The sequence below is a fragment of the Pteropus medius genome, unplaced genomic scaffold (genome assembly GCF_902729225.1).
Source record: "Pteropus medius unplaced genomic scaffold, Ma_sr-lr_union100, whole genome shotgun sequence".
Lineage (NCBI taxonomy): Eukaryota > Metazoa > Chordata > Mammalia > Chiroptera > Pteropodidae > Pteropus > Pteropus medius.
In genome coordinates, this window is record NW_024344241.1 from 461,324 (window position 1) to 483,998 (window position 22,675).

Sequence of the window (22,675 nt, forward strand, 5' to 3'; positions counted from 1 at the left end):
GACATGTAGAGAATAGTTAATGGAAAACATTCATTTTGATCAAAGGCTTATATATTCTATTGTATGATTTGACAAATCGTAATGGCTTGTTCTGAAATGATTCTTGTGTAATAGATGTCATAATCATTGAATATGAGATCCTTTTTATTGAAGAAGTATTTTATTATAAATATCCTGCAATACACATTTAAAAATGATTGTTGCAATTTTCATTGATTTACAAAAGTTTTTTTTTCCAGAGCAAAGCAGCATATTGAATAGAATTTGTGTATATAACCTATAAAATACCTAAATAGCGATGATTAATAATATCATTTTGTAATTACATTTGTGCATCTATAAATTGACAGATGAGAAAGTTATCATACCTATGTTCTTTTAGCATCTCCACAAGTGGATAATAGAATTCTCTATGATCGATTAATGAGGCTGTATGATGAGAGTGGACATGGAGGAGACCAAGGTAAGAGACCTATTATTTTCGATTTTTTATATTAATATTAATTGTAAATTCACTGAGATGGTTTCTAGCAAATGCTTATCTGTATTTTTTAAAAATATAACCGTTTATTGACGACCTATGTATATTTTTGATGGTTGCAAATATTTATATAGCTAAGGTTGGGGGAAAAGTAATTATGGCCCAATTTCCTATAATGGCGTAGAATTTATAACCCTAAATAGCAAAAATGATTTAACAGTCTTACTAGTGCAGAATCCTACAATGGTAAACAGCATATTTGGATTAACTAATGTGAGGCTGTATGCCACATTTTTTTTAAAGAGTGTGTCTAAGCTTTTATTTCTTAATCTTACTTTGTTATTTCTGTCAAATGGACATATAATTCCTATCAAAATGGAGTAGTTATGGGAAATAAATTATTATTACATGAGCAGACACGATAATCACATACATAGAATAATAAGGATGATTGATAATGGTGATGAAAATATTAATACTAGCTAAACGTTTATAGAGTGCTTACAAAGTGCCTGGCACTATCCTAAGCACTATTCTAAATAAGGTAAATATTAACTTATTTAATTCTCATAACAACTCTAAAGTTTAGTTCTCATTTTTTAAGCTCTGTTTACAGAATACCATTTCTTAAAAATTTTATTCCTGCCTTCCTTACCAGCACTCTTTATTTTTTGCTATCAGTTCATGTGGCCAACGTTTTATTTCTTTATGTCTTTATAAACCAAGCACACTCATTTCGAAGCCAGCTTGATCCCTCATTTTGAGGAATCTTAATTCAAGTGATGTGTTAGGATTCTCCAGAGAAGCAGAATCCAATAGAACCAATAAAAAGAGAGAGAGATTTATTTTAAGAAATTGACTCATTCATTGGTGGGGCCTGACAAGTCTGAAATACTTAGGGAAGACTAGCAGGCTGGATATTCATGTAAGAAGTTGATATGAAATTCAGGCAAGTGTTGAAATTTCAGTCTTGAGTCTGAATTCTTCAGGGCAGCAGTATGGAAACTCAGGTAAAAGTTAATGTTTCATTCTTGAGTCCAAAATCCACAGAGCAGATCAGCAGGTTGAGAACACAGGCCAGATTTTTTTACGTTACAGTCTTGAGACTGAATGCCTTCTTATTCTGGAAACCTCGGTTATTACTTAAGGCTTTTAACTGATTGGATGAGGCCCATGCACATTATAAAAAGTAATCTGCTTTACTCAAAGCCTACTGATTTAAATGTTAACCACGTTTCTAAAAAATTACCTTTATGGCAACATTTACACTGGTATTTGAACAAATAACTGGGCACAAATAGCCTAGCCAATCTGACACATAAAATTAAACATCACAATGGTTGTGTTTAATTCAGTCAGGTCTCTATATGTTTAGTCTAATTTCCGAGGCAGCAAATATACATTTAATTCCTTTTTTTTTCTTTGCTGCTAGACGTTGGATAATACACTTTTGTACCTATTATGTCTCTTCCGTTCTAACAACTCTTTGCAGCTGGAATCCTTTGAACCCACTAAGAGCACATTTACAGGTAGTACCTCATACGTCTTCTAAAATCATGGGCTTACAGAAGCCTTATGGATTTAAAGTATAGTCAAGCACTTCACCAGATATTTTATACATGAGGATATAACTGAGACCTAGAAAGTTTAAAGACTTACGCAAGATAATACAGTGTCACAGGGAACAAAGAAGGAAGGCCAGCTGTCCTCTTGATACTGGAGCCCAGTGCTTTTCCAGGACTCACCTCGTTTCCCTCCTGAAAAAAATGCTCTTTTCCGTTGGTAAAAGATGTCAAGGTTCTTTTAAAATTCTAACAGTGGAGACATGAGAAATTCCACAGTTTATCTTCCAGTATTTTTATAGAGATTGAAAGAGAAAAGATTATTTTATATTTACAGCATGGATCTAGCTACATGAATAGATACATTTTGTAGATGATACTGATTTTGGATGATAGAGAGAGAAGTAAAGTACACATACCATTTGTATAAATGCTGGCATTTCTATGCAAATAAACAAGGCAAGCCAAATAAAGTGCCTCTGTGCATGTAGAGTTCGGGAACTGTTCTCAAGGATCCTAACTTAAGAAATAAACCCAAGAGCTCTGGCTTCCCCTAAACCTATTAGTCTCCAAGCTGGTTTCAGCAAAACAGCAAGTAAGTGGTAAGATGTTGAAGTAAACAACATGTAATATTGATATACGAAAAAGCACAATATCTACACTTCAGGATAAATTTGGTAAGTGGGAAAAAAGTTTATAATGCACAATGATACTTTGCTCACTTTGTGAACATGACAAGATAAACAAAAGTTTTGGGTTGTGGTTGTTTTAGTCTTAAAACTTGTCCTGGGCTTTAGTGATTTCCTAGCACATTAAACAGAGAATTATTTGCTTAATTGTAGATTATGAAAAACCAAAATTTATTTCACATAAGAAAAACAGTGCTTAGATTATTGAGTGTTGAGCCAACATTAATGTGACAAAGAGTAAGTGGAATGCCATGTGATTTTCTTGGGGCCAATAGATGAGAGTGTCCAGAAGGAGCCTTTAGCTTCCGAAGAGTGGATGACTTCCAGTAAGAATCTTGAACTCCACAGAGAGGACAGTGAAGCTACCTCTGATTACAGTGAGGAGTCTGAAAGATATGCTCTGAGAGACATAATTCTGGTTGGAAGTTCTTCATTAGACCAGGTCAGCATTAAAATATATATCAAGAAATGTAAAATAATTTTTAAAAGATCAAATTGAAATGCCTGTCTTATACATGGTCTCATTTTACTTATCGACACTTCCCTTCCTAGAGCACATGATTCATGACTTCTCCGAGTCTTTGCCCTTATTTTTCATATACATTTTACCATGCAGAACTTATACTACTTAGCAGTATCAATCCTGGCCCTTGAACAATTTAGTTTCACTTCAACTATTTTTATTTTGTTACAATACTAATTTCTAGCATATTATAAAATCTCTATGGTAAAATCTGAAACCAGCATATACTTACTTGGATAACATTAAGGAACTACTGGGACTTGTTTGCATAAGCACTGTATTAATAGGTCAATTATCTAGTATTTATGAAGTCGCCATTTACAGAACTTAATTTATGCATTTTAACTGTTGTGACTCATTCCACAAAAGGGAATCTTTAGCCCATGGATAGTGTTGGCTTCAGAGACACCTTTCCCATTTTCTTCATCTGTCATTTCTATTTATGTATAATATAGCATTATGTATTCAGATCCACCAAAGAAAGGAAAAGTGTTCTATGTAGTCACCTTATCTATCTCAAATAAAAATACAAGAACTCCACATGTTTAGTTCTAGGTGAGGTGTGTGTTTGTGTGTGTGTGTGTGTGTGTGTGTGTGTTTGCACACACATGTGTATACATGGTTTTTTTGTGAAAGGAAAGCTGATTCAGGCTAAAGAGGAGAAAATATTACCAGGTGAAACAGTCTGTTTGCAGTGATGTCTTCTATAATAACAGGTCACAAGTGAAAATATTATTTTCTATTTCAGAATTGAAAGGAATAGTTTAGTTTGGGGAGGAGGTATTCTCTAATTTGGAATGTGGAAAGTCCATAACATAGTTTATTTTCTTCATTTGTTCCACTGAGATCAGAATATCCTGGGCACATTAAGTTAACATCTATTTTGAGCTTTCTCAAGTAAATGATCCTTATTAGCAAGTATAGACTTTCCTAACAGGCATCTGGATGGCTCCTGTAGTGAGCTGAATTGTGTCCTCCAAATAGGATACATCTAAGTCCTAACCACTGGTACCTGTGACTATGATCTTATTTGGAAATGAGATCTTTGCATATATAATTAATCTAAGGATCTCCTAGTGAAATCATCCTGAATGCAGGATGGACCCTAAATCCAATGACTAGTATCCTTTTAAGAGAAAGAGAGATTTGAAACAGACACACACAGTGGGGAAGGCCACGTGAAGATGGCGCAAAGATTGGAGTGACACCCCTAAAAGCAAAGAGTTGCCAAGGACTGCTGCAGGCTTCAGAAGCTAAGAGAGAGTTAGAATGGATTCTCCCCCTAGAGCCTCATGAGGAATCAAACTTGATAACACTTTAATCAAACCTCTGGCCTTCATAACTGTGAGATAATAAAATTCTGTTTTGTTTTTTTTTAAGCCACTAAATCTGTGATAATTTGTTACTGCAGCAGTAGACAACTAATAAAGCTCCAAAGGTGGAGAATCTCATGAGCTAGGTTATTCTTCTTCATCGATGTTTTAATATACTTTGCATCTTTATCAAGGCGGGGCTCTTAAAAGACACTGAGGCGACAAAGGATGCATGGCTCTGCCTTTTAACAGTTTGACGTATTCTGATACATTAACAGTTCAACATTTCCCTTTTTTGTGTGCCTTATGATGCCATTAGATGCATTTTAACTTACCCCATGCTTTCAAGAATGGATGCATGCATTCCTTTAGGGTATGTGGCTGATATTTTTCATATCCTCATTTTGTAAAAGGCAAAGTGAAGAGCAGATGCTCACATTCTGCTCTGTGGTAAGGCTAACATGCAAAGGGCCAGCCCAGTGATGAGGAGCCCAATAAGATTAAAACTCAAGGTTACATTTTTACAACTTGTCAGGACAAGTTAAAGGTAAAAACATTCATGAGAATATGGTTTTTTTCTTTTTTTTTCCACAAATGTGACTATTATTCCCTTCTAACAACAAAGTTTATGATCCTTTCAATGTCCTTTCCCAATCTGTGTGTCTTTAGGTAAATTATGTGAAATTTACCTAAACTGCCTTAATAAATAACTATGTGAAAAATGATGTGGTGATGGAAGAACATGTGGACAGATTGATATGAGGGAAGCAAGTTGAGCTTTGTAGTCAGAACTCTGTTTGAGCCCTGGCTTTGGCCCTTATAAGGTATGAGATCATAGGTAAGTCACGTGACTTAGGTGACCTCTGTTTCCTCATCTGTAAATCAGGGAAGGGATATGTATGTCAGTGCATTTTTAGGAGGATGAGATGAGCCATTTGTAAAGAATCACAAAGTAGGTGCTCATGAAATGGTAGAAGCACTGCAGAGAGAAAAGATTCTAAGCCCTCTTTTCAGGTCAATGCAGATTTTGTTCTTCACCTTCACTGTGTCAGGAAGTTCCATGAACATCCATGGCAACATTATATGCAGGGAAAAAAAGCTTCAGATTTGGTATTAGAGTTCACAGCTTTCATCCTGGGTTCTCATATTTATATGAACTTGAACATCTCTATGAAATAGGGCTAGGTAACTTGAACCTCTTATAGTTGTGGTGAGGATTAATGAGATGTGTCCAAGTGCCTGGCAGTTAATGTTTTCCTTTTCTTATGACTCATTTTATATATTTGTTGAGACTGTCACCTATTCTCACTTTTCATTGCTATTGTAATGATGAACTAATATTTATAAAAGTCAAAGTGTTTAAATAGAGATGAGGAGGTCCCAGCTAGGGTGAGTGTTGTTGAGTGAGTCCCGTCTATTAAACTATTTATCTATAACTATTAATTTATATAGGGACTGAGGTGATTGCTTCTCCTCCAAACGTTACTGGGCCTTGTAGTGGTGAATATGGGGGTGGCAAAAGAATGTATATTACAAAAGGAGATTAAGAGTGTCTTTACTAAAAAATTGCCATGAGGACCGGGCTGAGAATTGTCTGTGATAGAGATTACTATGTGAAAACTCATCAGACCTTTCAACCCTGACAGTTGATGTGCATCTTGGATTTAAAAAAAAAAAAAGAGACACAAGAAAAAAACTCTCATGTGCATAGTAAAAATAGTTTCTTAGTCAACTTTGTGACACTTTGAGGCCCCCAAAACACTTACTGTAGGACAGAATAGAACACAAAGGGATTAAGAGTTTGCCTTCTCACTTTGCAAAAGCATTTGTGTGTGTGTGTGTGTGTGTGTGTGTGTGTGTGCGTGTGTGTGTGTGTGTGTAGGTTTGTGTGTGTGTGTGTTACAGAGCCCAGCTGGAACAGTACCACTTACTTTCTAGGAACCCTATGTGAAGCTGATTAGAAAATCACTCATGAAGTCCACCTTTAGTTAGCAGGGGTGATAGTGATGTTAGAAATTACACAATCACACTTAAAGCAATAGAGAATATCAGTCTCGGTAAGTCACCCTAGGTAAGTTAGCCACTAAAGACCTCCAGAAGTACTTAGAGGATAACTTCGCACTTGTGAGATCTCTCGATGAAGATAGAAAGAAGCCCATGAAATCTGGTTATTAATGTTACCACTTATTAGTTCACACAAATCAGTCTACTTGAGATAGACTGGTTCTGTAACCATCTCAGAAGGATGCTACAGCTGACGTTTCCAGTCTAAGGCAATTGAGGCAGCAGGGTACCTCAGGGCATGATGAGATTACGAGGAACAAAAGCAAAAGAACAGTGGTGAATTTCAAGGAACATATACTCTTGGAGTCAATTGAGAGGATTGCATTTCAAAGCTTATGCAAATAATGAAATATTATTTTTATTATTATCATAGGGCAATTTAGTTGCCTGTGTATATAAAGCTGCTTTAGAAATATTTGTGCTGACTTGTTATATCCTGTTGACATTGGAAAGCTTGTAGGAAGGATATTATGAAATGACTAAGGTCTGGGAATTATTCAGTAAAAAATAAAACTAATAATTTAAATGCATGTTTAAAAAAATTAATCAGAGGAAATCCGGGGAAACAATATATTGTTTTTCAAATAACTACTGAATGAGACATAAAATAACTTCATTTTATTTTTTAGCTACCAAGAAGTATTTTCCTGGACATTTCTTAATACGTATGTGGTGTACCTGTTCCAATTTAGTTGCAGATAACTAGGTTTTCCTCTGAGTTTTAATTATAAACAGCCTGTACATTTAGCTTATTTAATTAGAAACCCATGCTCTCAAGAGTTTTTTTAATGATTCATGCTTAATATGCTATAATATGTCATGAACATTATTTTTTGTCTTGATTTAAAAATAAAATATAGCATTTAGTGTAGTGGTGGAATAAACATGTTAGCCTGAAGTAAACACCTTCCAGGGAAACACTCTGAAAAGGTTACCAGTGTACTGGCAGCTAACCCTACTTTTCTAAATTCTGCCTGGTATTTGGTAATGGGCGTGAATCAAATTTAGCATTTTGTCTGAGTAAAAGTCAAGTCTGAAACCCAAGTCTTGAATATGAGAGAAAATGTAACACTGTAAAATACATAATAAATTCTCTATAAATAAAAGATGGATTTCATAAGATAGTTTAACAGATTAACCAGTATATTTTCTGTAAGCCAGAAATATATTCTACTCTGTGGTTAGCATAAAAATCTTTCTGGAGGAAAAATGGATTTTTTAAATCACTGGAGACATTTACATGAGTTAAGCTTCTACTTTTTTACTTAACCAATATAGGAGCTCATCTATCATTCCTTAAATAATACATTAAATATAAATATAAAAGATATAATGAATAAGACTATAAAGAGAAAACGAACAGGAGCACAACATTATTTCATGGTGAAAAAAAGCAATAGTGATTTCCCACATGTTAATTCAAGGAAAACAATAACGATACTGTCACAGTTTATAGTTTGTAAGTGTCTATCACATTCAGTGCCTTTTCTGAGGTGGGCAGGAAAAATGCCATTTTACATAAATGTGAAAGATAGCTTTCCAGAGTAAAAATGTAATTTTACAAAATAAAAATTCATGGAATCATTTTCAATTTTAATACTTGGTTAAGTCTATACAAGAAAAGTTTGCTGTCTAATTTATGGAACTCAAATTTTTCCTTATTTAGTTTCCATTTTATTTATTTATTTTTAAGTTTCTCATTAGTTTCTTGGCATACCTTTTGAATATTCCAGAATGTTCAGAAAACAAAAGGATTCAGATGGAGGCATTCTTGCCAAAGCTAACTGGCATTCAGGGAGAAGGAGGTTACCATCTAGAATGAATAAACACATTTTAGTGATGTTATCTTTGCTCTGAAAAATTTTATCTAATGCACTCACAATTAGTTGCTTATTTACTTACTGTCAGTTCACATTTTATAAGCACCTCTCGATAAAAAGCTTTTGCTTTACTTGAAAAACAAAAATGATGTTACTTTTTTCACCAAGATTTATTTTATATACTACTTTTTTTTTTGCTGTAATTGATAATATTTTTAGCTAATATTAGAACATAAAATAGTCTCCATCTTTTCTTTCCTCCTTTCCAATAGTAGGAGCTACTGAAGCTAAGAATTAGACAGCTGGGGTCTCTGAAGAAATTTATATCATTAAAAATTATGTGAGCCTGCAGCATAACAGCAACCTATGAATGAGTCAAGCAATTAATCCTACCATCAGGCAAACCAGGATGGTTCAAGCAGGTATCTTTGGTGGTCAGGCATGGTCCAAGGATAACATTTTATGTGCCTTGACATCGGAGAGGCTGATCATGCTTCAAAAATCTCCATAAACATAATTTTTTACAACTGTAAATTCAGTAGACTGTCAGAGAGTTTGAGGCTATATTATTGGATACAAATCTGAAGAGCAGAAATTCTTTATTTCTGATTAGGGGCTGATAACTTTTTCTTTAGTACTCAAGTAAGCCATAGGGTATGACTCATGTGCTCTTATGCAAGTCCAGGAGCCTAACAGGACATGTGCCAAGAAGCTACCCCATTTATGGATGGAACTGGGCAAAAGAAGGGGACAAGAGACTGTGTATTGTCATGATTTGGAGTGTAGATTTATATGTGCTTATAGAACCATATGTAGGAAAAGACAAAGTAGGAGAACTGAACAATCTTCAGTAGATTGTCATTCTATTGACTTTTTATTCTAAACTCCTGTATTTAAAATGATAGTAAAGTGGTTTCCAACATCTCCAGCCATTTCCCTTCACCTTTCATTTATATATGGTCCACCACCACCACCACCAATGATCAAGTTTCCTCAAAATTCAAGGCAAGCTCAACTGGCTGTCAGTTAGCATTTTGACCAGAGATCTTGTTACTTTTAGTAAAACAAATGAACATTTCTGAAACAAAGATATTGATGAAAAGGTTTCTTGTTTGTTTGTTTTAGAGCAAAACACACTACTTTTTATATAACTTGCTTTTGATTTCACCATATTGAGAATGCCACACTCAACATGATTTTATGTGTGTAGTTTTAAAACAAAACAGCAACATGAACTTGAAAAATGATTTAATAATGAAGATTTGTGCTGAAAAAGAGAAATGAGAATACTATATAGTTTTCAAGAGAACCCCCATATTTGATATTAAACACTTACATTAGCGTTTCAATAAATAAGTCAAGATCTTATGCTTTATTACATAGACTCCTTTGCAGTAAGGGCCATATCTTTTTACCTTGAATACCAAGCACTGACAGAAAACATAAAGTTTACATTTGCCCAATGCTTTTTGAATAAATGAATGAATGAATGAGTGAGTGAAGGTTATAGATAACTGGTAAGGTAAAATTATCATGGATATCATTAACATATAAATGTTCTCTGATATTAATGTTCTCAATACAGTTTTAGTGTCATAATATGAAATATTTTGATTTGGTAGTTTTATGTATATCATCTAAGTTACTTTTTAAAATATTTAACTGTATTGAATAGAGAAAAAGGCTATTTATTTTTCAGATTTATTGAGGTATAATTAACAAAATTGTAATATGTTTAAAGTATACGATGTGATGATTTGGTATACATATTTGTGGTGTGTGTGTGTATGTGTTCATGTGAGAATGCTTAAGATTTACTCTCTTAGCAAGTATCAAGTGTACAATGTAGTATTATTAACTATGGTGACCATGTTGTATATTAGATCTTCAGAATTTATTCAACTTATAACTGAAAGTTTGTATCTTTGGCCAATCTATTCCCATTTCTTCCACCCCCTAGTCGGGTGGCAACTACCATTTTTCTCCCGGTTTCAATAAGTTAGACTTTTTACTTTTTTAGATTCCACATATAAGTGATACCATACAATAAGTGTCTTTTTCTGTCTGGCTTATGTCGCTTATCATAAAATTCTCAACAAATTAGATATAAATCGAACATGCCTTAACATAATAAAGGCTATCTATGACAAGTTCACAGCCAACATAACATTCAATGGTGAAAAGGTGAAAGCTTTCCTATAAGGTCAGGGAAAACACAAGGGTGCCCACTTTTGTCACTTCTTTTCAACAACGTACTGGAAGTCCTAGCCAGAACAGTTAAGCAAGAAAATGAAACAAAAGGCACCCAAATCAGAAAATCCCTCTTTAATAATATAATAGCTAACATTTATTGTATACATACTTACATTCTAAGCACTTAGAATAATTTAACTCACAATTGTCTTAAAAAGATAATATTATTATCTCCATTTTATAGAAAACTGAGGCACAGAGAAGCTAAGTAACTTGGGAGAGATTTTACAACTAAGAAGTTTCTGAGCCAAGATTCATACTTTAACAATCTTAACCACAACACTATACTTTTAGTGACAGTTCAAGTGTTCAAAGAATATGGCTTTTTAACATAAAATTTTCTATCATTTATCTGGCATTTTACATTTTGGAGAGTGTGACATTCCAAGCCAATTGAGAGCTTTTGACATCCTTTAAATTACTTTGTAGACAATATGGACCAACATATTTTATGAGGTCAGTGATAACTCATCTTGTATTTGGTAAAACCGACAAAAACAAAGTTGAGACATGTTTACAACAGCTTAAAGACTCAATGGCATTCCTTGAAATTTAGCTGGCAAAATAATGTCCAAAAAAGAATGAATCACAAAATAATCATTCTTTGTTTTTGTAAATATAGAGCATTTAACAATTTTGGTTAACATTTTTACCCTACCACTGAATTCACACCTTACATCCTTCCCCACCTTAAAAAGCAATAAGGACCGTCATACCCTAAATATAGACCACATTAAAAAACAAAACAAAACAAAGCACATGTACAAAATAAAAAAAATGTATTCTCTACAATCCTTAGCTGGTCACATACTACTATTATTTCTTTTAGAAAGCCCAATTACTAGTTCTCTTCTCAGAGTAAGGGGCACATCTCTTTCATGCTCTGCACCCTTTGAACTTAGGAACTTGGGTATGTTTGTATGTCTTTCTACCCAACACCCAGCCTGGAGTTCAATATTTGCTAATTAGATATTTATTGAATAGGCATTTGATATATAACATCAGATAAATGAATAGCTGCAGAAAAATCTTCTGACTTATATCTTTATAAGGTCATGAATCCAATTAGAATTTTCATATGTTAAGACTAAACAAAGTGAGCCACAGTGTAATCATTACAGCATTGTTGGCACTGCTCTTCGTATTCTTCGACTCTAGCTGCCATAACAAAATACCACAGTCTAGGTGGCTTAAACGGACATATATTTTCTCACATTCTGGAGGCTGGAAGTCTGAGAATAGGGTGTCATATAATTGGTTTCTGGGGAGAGCCCTTTTCTTGGCTTGTAGAGAGCCGCCTTCTCACTGTATTTCCACATGGCGAGGAGGGAAGGGGAGAGAGAGAGAGAGAGAGAGAGAGAGAGAGGAGAGAGAGAGAGAGAGAGAGAGAGAGAGAGAGAGAGAGATTTCCAAAATCTCTTCTCATGAGAACACTAACCCCTTCATCTAAATCCAGTTATCTCTCAAAGGCCCTATCTCCAACTATAGTCACGTTGGGTATGAAGGCTTAAACATATGAATTTTGCAGGAACACAATTCAGTCTGTAGAATTCTTCCTTAAAAAATACGAGATTTTCATAAAAACTTTTCTATATAGATCTTAGCTCATGAAAAATTCATTTACCCTGAGTACTGAAGAATGTACTTGTTTCACAAACGTTTCAGCTGAAGTGCTTCTAGTGGCTGAGTGCTTCGTTTATTTTAGGATAAAGCTTTGAATGGGAAAGAGGCCTGAGGCTGAGAAAGAACCCTGCTCAGAGATGGCTGGACTGCCAAGGCTCTGAGAACTTGTACTTTTCCTTGCCTATAAGAGACCTAAAGTACTTCTAAATATTCCTGGAAAAAGATTTTGACATGCACTTTTAGGAGAGACAAAGTAAAATAAAATTGCTTATTTTATTGCTGATATTTATAAACTTTTCTTCAATCATTTGAAATTCGATTTGTAGCATAATGACTCCATGCCATCTATCAATTTGGAAAGGATGAAATCTTTTCAAATATGTACTGAATATATACCATTTTTGCTATTAAGATCGCTCACTTTGAGTGTTTTACGTGTTAGAATACAGAATGGTACAATGAGGTGAGGTGAAGTGTGTGTGTGTGTCTGTGTGAGCGTATGGGAGGAGAGAGAAAATTTGATTTATCAGTAAAATTGCTTAAGGATCATTAAAATAAAAAAAATGAAGATATATGAGAAAATAATCTTAATGAGGACATTTTGATGCCATGTCCTCTCTACCAAATCTGTTGAAATGTGAGTTCTATATAAATTTTGCACAAATCCAAGGAAATCTCTTGAGTAAGCTGAATCCTTTAAATCTAAGATATTGAGTAAGTACTTTTACAAAGATTTCTCCAGAAGGAACTGTCAGACTGCAAGAATCCCCATTTTCAATATGTCTGCATAACACCAATTAATATTAACAACATTTATATCTGAATATAGAGAGAAACAGCCTTTTTAACTTTCACCTATTTTTTTTCTCTAAGAAGTTATTACTGACCACAATGCTCATTAGTAGCATAATAAAAAAGAGCTACTGGTAAATAATAACAATTCTTTGTAGTTATACAGTGCCTTTGATCAGAGCAGCTCAAAGCTTTCTGACTCATTAAGCTTTGAAATACCTCAGAGAAGTATGAGGGTCTTAGAGATTACTACCCTCATTCTGTAAACAGAGAAACTGAGGCATTTGAAAGAAACTATCCCAAGGTCATTCAATGATTTGGTGACAAAATCAGGGATATGATCTAAAAACAGAGATAATTAAAACAAAGAAAAACAATGCTCAGCAGAAACTAGTAGTTTCTGAGAAATTGTTGAGAAACTTTATGTAATAGATGCCTGGAAACTTTTTTTTTTTTTAAAGACATGCTTTTCATTTAGTTTTTACTTAAATTATTTCTTCCATTTAGTAATGTAGCGCTTTCCACAGCATCCCGTTTTAGATCCCTTAATATTGGTCAATTTCTTTGAGAATTCTGTTTTGCATTTCTTCTATAGGAAGAAATAGTGTACATTTTCTATGAAACAGTTAAAATTAATTATTAAGAAAAAAGATGAAAATAATTATACATATATGACCATACCTATATATGTTTTGTCAATTAAATACCAATCAATCTCACCTACTGATTTTGAAAAACATTCTATAAAAAGATACTACACTTTATTGCAACTTTCATGAGAATGGAGTTTAAAAACAAAGAACCTATAATACTATTAATTTTTTTCAAAAGCCAGCTTCTCAGTTCCAATTAGAAATTACATTCAGAAGATGCAAATTGCCTTTTCTTCAAAACTTGTCTCAAGAGAAACTTCATTGTGTGGTTTATTGGAAGAATAAAAATTTATCTTTTACGTGATTATTTTTCATTGCCCCTGTACTCCGTTACGGTTACTAAAATTTTCAAAGGCTTGTGCCTTGTGATCCCGGTAGAGTGCAGAATCTTTAAAGACTGGGATTACCTTTTCTTCACACACACATGCACACACACACAAAATTTTGTATGTCTTTGATCCCTTTCTCTATTACCTAGTATATCACAGTTTTATACATAGCAGACCTTTGAGATTGTTCATTGATTTCCTTGTTATTTGGATGAGGGTTTACTTTTGTCATACTATTTTGTTTTTGTTACACTAGAGGCTCCCTTATTATCTCTGGTGTTTTTCAGATGAAATCCAGTGTCACTGCTTGTTTAAATGTGGTCCATCAACCTCTCTCAGGACATCTCAGGTGCTATTTAGAATGCATTTTTCTGGGTACCAATACAGACTTTCTGTCTCATAATCTCTATGATAGGAGCCCTAGAAAGCATAAATTTAACACAAACCTCTAGGAGGTTCTTATATACATTAAACTTAAGACCTTTCCTTGTCTTATAGAAAATACATTTTCTCTGTTACAGGCATTGTTCTAAGTACTTTATGTATAATAACACTTAATTTTTATAGAAACCTTGGAGATATTATACCTTAAAAAAAGTATCTTGCTAAGAACATGAATTCCTACTTTCCATATACTTTTCTAATATACTAATTATAAATGGGATGACAAGATGATGCTTATTTCAGAATTAATTTATAGAAAGTTGGAAAAATAGTATAAGAGGTCCTGATTACCTTGTACTAAGATTGAATTGCTTTTTAAAAATTATCATTGGAGTGGTAAATTATTTCATTGTAGAGTGAATTTATTTGATCTATCTTTAGGTCTTAGTCATAGATAATGGCATAGTTTTAGAAAAATTTTGGAATTATAGTCATTTTTCTTTTGTTACTTTTTATTTTTAGATTTGTAAAATTTGCTTACTAATAAATTATCTTAAAAAAATAAAAATTTTCCCCAAGGATGTTTTTGAGACAGTTGAGAAAGTTTAAAATGAACAAGGTATTAGAAAATATTTAAAAATTAATGCTGCTACTGTAGTCAAGACAGAGTGGTATTGGTGAAAGAATAGACAAATAATTAATGGAACATAACAGAGAGCACAGAAATATACTCACAAATATAGTCAATTGATTTTTGAACAAAGGAGCAAAAGAAATTCTATGAGGAAAAGATACTCTTTTTCAACAAGTGGTGCTGAAGAAATGGATACTATATGACAAAAAAAAAAAAGAATCTAGACACAGACCTTACATCTTTTATGACAATTGACAATTAACTCAAAATGGATCATCAGCTATATACGTAAAATGTAAAACTATAAAACCCCTAAAAGATAACAAAGGAAGAAATCTAGACAATCTTCAGTAGGGCAATAACTTTGTAGATACAATACCAAAAGCACGATATACGAAAGAAATAATTGGTAAGCTAGACTTTATTAAAATTAAAAACCTGCTTATGAAAGAAAGTATCAAGAGAATGAAGAAACTAGCAACAGACTAGGAGAAAATATTTGCAAAAGACATATTCGATAAAGAACTATTATCCATAATATACAAAGAACTATTAAACTTGACAAGAAAATGAACAACATAATAGACATATTAAAAGATGCTCTATTTCATATGTAACTAGGGAAATGCAAATTAAAACAATGAGCTACCACTATATACCTATTAGATTGGCCAAAATCCAAAACATTTATGACAGGAAATGATAGTGAGGGTGTGGAGTAACAGGAACTGTTATTTGTTGCTAGTGAGAATGTAGAACGGTAAAGCCATTTTGGAAGACAGTTTGGCAGTTTCTTACAAAACTAAAATACTCTTACCATATTATATTGCCATCACTTTCCTCAATATTTATCCAAGTGAGTTGAAAATTTATATTTACACAAAAACCTGCATACTGATGTTTATAGCAGCTGTATTCATAACTGCTAAAACTTTGAAGCATTCAAGAAGTTATTCAGTAGGTGAATGGATAAATCAACTGTAGTATATCCAAGACAAAGGAATATTTTTAGCGCTAAAAATAAATGAGCTATCGAGTCTTGAAAGACATGGAGGAACCGTAAATGAATATTACTAAGTGAAAGAAGCCAATCGGAAAAGGCTACAGATGATTTCAACTATATGACAATCTGGAAAAGTCAAAGTAGGGAGCCAGAAGGTTGCAGGCAGAGCACAGAGTATTTTCAGGGCACTGAAAACTATTTTTTATGATACTATAATGACAGATACATATCATTATACATTTGTATAAACCCATAAAATGTACAACACTAAAAGCAAACCCCTATGTAAACTATGGATTTTGGGTGATAATAATGCATCAGTGTAGGTTCATTAGTTTTGACAAATATACCACTCTGGTGGGGGATGTTGACAGGTGGGGAGGCTCTGAGTTGGCAGGGCCAGGGGCTATGTGGGAAATCTCTGTATTTTTGCACAGTTTTGCTGTGAACATAAAACTGCTCTAAAAAACATTTTTAAGCCAGTGCTAATTTTGTAATGTGTTATAATGATATTATAGTTCTGAAGAAAATGTCTCCTTTTTAAGAAACGTCCATTGAAATACTTAATGGTTACATGCCAAACTGTCTTTTATTTTAAAATTTCGTAGTCTTTGTATATATACATATATATAATACATATTATACATATAAATGAAGGAAATGGGGCTAAGTTTAATCATTAAATCTAGATAATGGGTATATACTGATTTATATAATACTCTCCACTTTTATATATTGACATTGCTCATAATTAAAAGTAAAAACCAATGCTTTTATCCAATTTCCACACATTAGTTTATTTTTGAATGTCTGTCAACTGAGACCATTTAGCTCACTAGTCCTCAACTCTAGCAGATCATTATAATCACATAAGAATTAAGTCAGACTTTCTGGGGAGTGCTGAGTGAGACCTGTAATGAATACTTTAAGAAGAACAAATATGCATCAAGGATTGAGAAACACTGTTTTAACTGCCCTCTTCCTGGTTTCTAGAAATAAAAAAATGATGTAATGAACAATTTTTTTCATGGCACCTGCAAGCTCAGTCATGCAACTATCAGCCATTTCTAACCATAAAGTAAGCAGTACCATGGTAGTTGCAGCTTCCCACTATTGTGGTTATGTATAACAGATGATAGGTAAATGGATAGATAGACTAGATTTTATATATATATGTATTTTACTGAGTACTTATTACATGCCAGGCATCATGGAAAGAAGTTTTGTTACATCGTTTTTTTCCACAAAACCTTGTGTGATTGGCGTGATGATCCCCATATTTCAGATGAAGAAACCGAAGCCGAGAACTTGTTATTCTCTCCTCATTTTTCACCCAGAATTCCCAGATGCCCCTTTTCTCCTTGATTCCTCAGATTTTCTTTCATTCCATTTTTTGAAGCAAATGCTGTAGCATTTTGTTGTAGAGATCTGTGTTGCTGCAGAATCGTGGTTATTCCAGCGAAGAACACAGCCAGCCTCACAGGGCGATAGTATTACCCGGCTAGGCCACGGCACCCCTCGCATAGCGGCGGCACCTTTTTGTACACAGGTTAAACAATAGTGGCATGCTGCCAGATGATGGGAGCCTGTGCGTGCAAACCGGGCATAGGTTTACATAAGGGGAGAAGTGCCGAGTTTCTTCCACTTGGAAGTTAGCTACGGGTGAGGGGATGGAGCCTGACTACAGTCATCCTCCTCTGCATACTCCACCCCTTTGGAGTTCCTCCCATACACCTACACAGGCTTGGCACATGATCGCTTCAGGAGGGGAGAGCTCTGTACCCACATGCCACAACAACAATACAGGGAACAACATGACACTAGGAGGCAGGCTCCACCTCCTAAGAGAGCTAAGATCCAGCGCCAAGTAGACGTTAGGCCTGCCTGCCACTCCTGCAGAGGATCCCCAGTGAGCTGCAGGACTTCCTGTATTTCTTGAGAGAGACCTGCCAAGGCTTGTGCGATGTTGTGCTAGTGATCTGGAATATAAACACAACATTTGCTGTTGAGAATGGCACAAGTGCCTCCTTGGGCAACAGTTAAGATATCCAAAGCCATATGATTTTGCAATACTACTTTTCTAATTTGATCCACTTCATCAGTTACAAGATTAAGGGCTTTATGAGTATAATTCAAGGCTTGGGCAGTTATGTTCTGCCAAAGCTGTCACTCGCATTTCCACCACCACATCACCTGCTACCGGCAGAAAGATGGCTAAGGTGTAATATCACCATAGGGTCCGCTTAGTGTGGACATGTTGTGAATAATATGCATCCCAATTTGTGGGGCCCAGTGGGAGTGCCTGCCACACAGTTGTTGGCAAATATGGGTGTCCCCAAGTACAGCATCCTTTTCAGTTTAAGGGAATGTATGGCCATCCATGGGCTCCACATACCCATTACCTTCCTGGGGGCAAAATCATAGTTGGTGCCATCATACTTTTGTCTTGTTCACTGATGCATGGTAGAAGAGACAAGAGTTATATTTTGACATAAGGGACATGGCATTCGCCCTAACAATTGGGACCCTGTTTTTCTTTTAATACCATGGGGCACATCCCCAGTCACCTCCACCCCTTTACTAGTCAACTATGACCATCCATCATGTACCGAGTACCCCAATAAGGGTTTGTCCAGTACATCTCGAGTTCTTTGTGTATCCACTTGAGTATAGATGATGGTCCAGTCGGGTGACTGGGGTCTCCAGTAGGTCAGCAGCTCCCATGCTGTGACATCAGCTGCATGTATACACCAAGGCAGTCCTGCAAAGGCGCTGACAGGAAACTCCGTACAGGTCCAACAGTGTGAGACATTCATGATCATGGCATAGGTCTGTGCCCACTCAACCATGGTATTCACTTAAAGCGGCCTAAGGTCTGAAAGAAAGAGAGGACAATGGTACTAACACAGATAAATCTTTTCCATCAAGCAAGACACATGCTAGTGTCTTATCTTGTGATAAGATCATTGCTGCCGAGGGCAGCTTGGCCATCGGTACCATACTCGTTCCCCTTGTGGCATTGCTCCCACTGTGTCAACATGACACAATATGGGAAAACTCATGATAAGCCACAGTGGCAACACAAATGCTCCCCTTAGGGTGGTACTTTCTTCTTCATCTGTCTTTCCTGTGGGATATCTCACAGTCAATTGTGGTGGCCAGTCAGCCATTACCCAAGGAATGACCTGTAAGTTCACCTCTAGCCCCTTGCCCCGTGGGGTTATTAGGCCCACCCATCAACAGTGCGGGACCTTTATATTCCATAGCCAAGTCCATTGCACTGTTTCTCCCCTTTTCAGACAAGTGGGGGCAGGTAGCAGTATGTTACCATTGAGTCCATGACCAGGTTTCAAACAGAGTTTCAGTGGTATTGACTTGTAATTGAATTGGGGCCTTGGCCTTATGTAAGAGCAGCTCTACCAAAGAGGGATCTCCAGCTCAAGGTTACTCGTTCAGGCCCCACAACATGTCCCACAGGCAGGACACCCAACCTCACAGCCCAGGGGATTGATGGTTACTCAGGCGCTGTTTCAATAGCCCGTTGTGCCGTTCATTCATGACCACTGCCTGAGGATTGTATAGAGCATCCCATTTCCATTGAATGTTCATTTGCTTGGTCCATGTTTGGAACCCATGCCTGGTAAAATGAGTCCTTTGGTCATTTTCCACCACTAACAGCCCACCATAAAAGGCACATAAGGGTTTGAGAGCTTGGACAGTATATTTTTGATCTGCGGCTGCACAGGGCCATGCAAACAATAACTTGGTGGCTGTGTCCACTGCCTTAGGGCATAAGATGATCCTGGAGCTTTTGGAAGAAGTCCTGCGTAATCTATCTACCACATGGTCAACAGGACCCTTCCCTTTGTTTCTTGCACATGCTCCCACTTCATGCGGCAAGGATGCGGTGTCTCCCGGCTGCGCACTGGACACTTGGCACAAGCATCTATGACATCTTCCCACTTCAGGGAAAGGTTCTATTGTTGCTTCACTGTCCACGTAGTTTTAGCGCCCAAGTGTTGCAATCGTCTGTGGAGCCAGTGTGCCACATCAGTGACAGGAGCCTTTTTTAGCCATCGCACATGCGAGAGAGCATCTGCCTCAGCATTTCCTGGAGTTACCAAGGGGATACGACCCGTAACATGATAAACAGTTACATCCTTGTCTTGTCCTGTCTCCCATAGGTCTTGCCACATAAGGGCCTATGGCCTATTAGCCAATTTTGCCATTTCCACATAGGCAATCATAATGTCAAACCTTTAAACACTGTCCAACTGTCAGTACAAATAGCCAAGGGGCCATCTTCATGGACTATAACCATCCATACAACCCATAGCTCAGCCCATTGGCTGCTTTGGCCCATACCTGTATCATACCAAATGTGGTCAGTAGCTGGTTACACCCCTATAACTACCAACTTAGCTCTCTGTCCCCTACACTAGACCCATCTGTGTACCACGCATCAGTGGGTATGGGTGGCTTCCCTTCTTTGTAGGGAGGGGCAACATCTAAATCTGTAGGAACTGCAGCATCCAGTATATTGTCAGTGGTAAACTCAATTGGGCCTAAAAACGTCTGTAATTCCGTGGCCAGAGGGCTAGCAGTTATGGTACTCCATTGTTCCGGATAGGAACCCAATTTCGTCAGGGTAGGGGTTTGGGCTACCCCTGTTTTTGAAGCCTATATCCATGTACACAACCAATCTTGCAGAGGGTAAGTGGTGCGCACCTGTATTTTGGCCATGCCAGTCACTGCCTCAGTGGCCTGCAAGGCTGCATATACAGCCGCTAATTGCTTATCTACTAGAGAGTACCAGTTCTTTCAATCTTTCCATAATTGGTGTCAAAAACCCACCAGGGTCCTAATTCATTCCGAACATTGCCATAGGCCCCAGCCATATCCTTCTGCTGTTATGTGCACGTCCAGTTCAAAGGTTTACCTGGATCTGTTACTTGTAAGGCTTGGGCTTGCTGCACCAAGCCTTACTTGGTGGCAGTAAACGCCTTCTCTACTGCTTCCTCCCAGTCTGAAGTAGCTCCCTTCTTAATCGGGCCATATAACAGCCATGCTAGCTGTGCTAGGTGGGGCACAAACACTCTCCAGTACCCCCAAAGGCCCACATAACTCTGTAATTCCTTAACTGCAGTGGGTCATGAGCTTGTGTCTTATCAATTATGGCATCAGGGATAACTTTTGTCTTACCAGACCAGACACCCAAGAATTTGACAGATAAGCTAGGTCCCTGATCCTTGGTTGCATTTATCGCCCAGCCACATGTTTTCAGATGCTGCAACAGCACTGGTGCCACTTGTTCTAGGTCTGTAAGGGAAACAGTGGTTAACATAATATCATCAATATAATGAAATAATTCCACCGTTGCCAGTTGGGTCCAGGTTGCCAGATATTGGGCTACCAACCCATGGCAAATTGTTGGGCTATGTAAGTAGCCTGGGGAGAGTACCACAAAAGTCCATTCCTTCCCACGTGAAGGCAAATTGGTCTTGACTTTCAGGAGCCAAATCTGTTAGCCAAATCCAAGACATTGTACTATGTTCCCAGCCTTGTAGTCGGTTGATCCATTAGATCACGGATGGATGGTACTGCGGCATGCAGTGGAGGAGTCACTTTATTCAATTCCCAATAGTCTGGTCATTCTCCACGGGCCAACAGGCTTCTTTACTGGCCACACAGGGACATTATAAAGACTATGAGCGTGGTGCACAATCTGAGCTTTCTCCAATTCCTGAATCATACCTCCGATTCTACCACGTCCACTAGGCAAGCAATATTGCTTAACATTGACAATGCATCTTGGTTCTGGCACTTTCTGTAGTGGGTGATGGATATGTCCCCTCACTACAGTCTTCACCATCTGGACTCACAAATGGAATTTACCAGCAGAGGTCTGCAGATTGAGCCCTTGTAACATATCCACCCATAGTATATATTCTGGCACTGGAGATACAAACACTTTATATGGATGTGGGAGCAAACGTCCTATTCCAAGAGGCAAAGTCACAGCTTTGATTTCAATAATCTTTCCCCCATAGCCATCTATATAGGCAAGTGGGTCCAGGGAATCTGTCTGGATTTCTATAGATAAGACTGCAGTTGACTCTGGCATCCACCAGTGCTAGGACTCTTTGCACATTGTTTGGGGACTAGTGGATTGCCAACTCCAAATGTGGCCTCCAGTCCTTGCTTATCCCTTCCACACGGGCACCTCGGCCTTCTCCCTAATCATATAGGGTTAACAGAGAGTGCTGGGATTTCAAAAAGTCCTTCAAGGCCACAGGCTTAGCTCCTTCAGTGGGAGGTTTCTGCCCACACCTGAATTGCTGTTCAGGTTTCAACTGTTGCCACAATTCTAGCAACACTGCATTAGGCTGGAGTCTATCTTGTCTCAATCAACTCCTATAACTAGCAAATCAGTCCACATTTGTGTTCTGGTCACCTGAACAGGACCCTGCATAGGACTTTTCTTTTTCTTCTCGCCTCTCTGGGGTCTAGATGTTACCACATGGACACTTCTGCCCCCTGCCTCACAGCATC

At 36.7% G+C, this 22,675-nt stretch overlaps 1 protein-coding gene across 1 annotated transcript in view; it reads left to right on the forward strand.

Moving 5' to 3' along the window:
- LOC120607731 (uncharacterized) overlaps positions 1-22,675 on the forward strand; it is a 223,827-nt gene that overhangs the window by 26,367 nt on the left and 174,785 nt on the right. The window contains exons 5-6 of the mRNA XM_039869492.1: positions 395-463; positions 3,008-3,174. Coding sequence (XP_039725426.1) covers positions 395-463; positions 3,008-3,174 — 236 coding nt within the window. The remainder of the gene's footprint in view (positions 1-394; positions 464-3,007; positions 3,175-22,675) is intronic.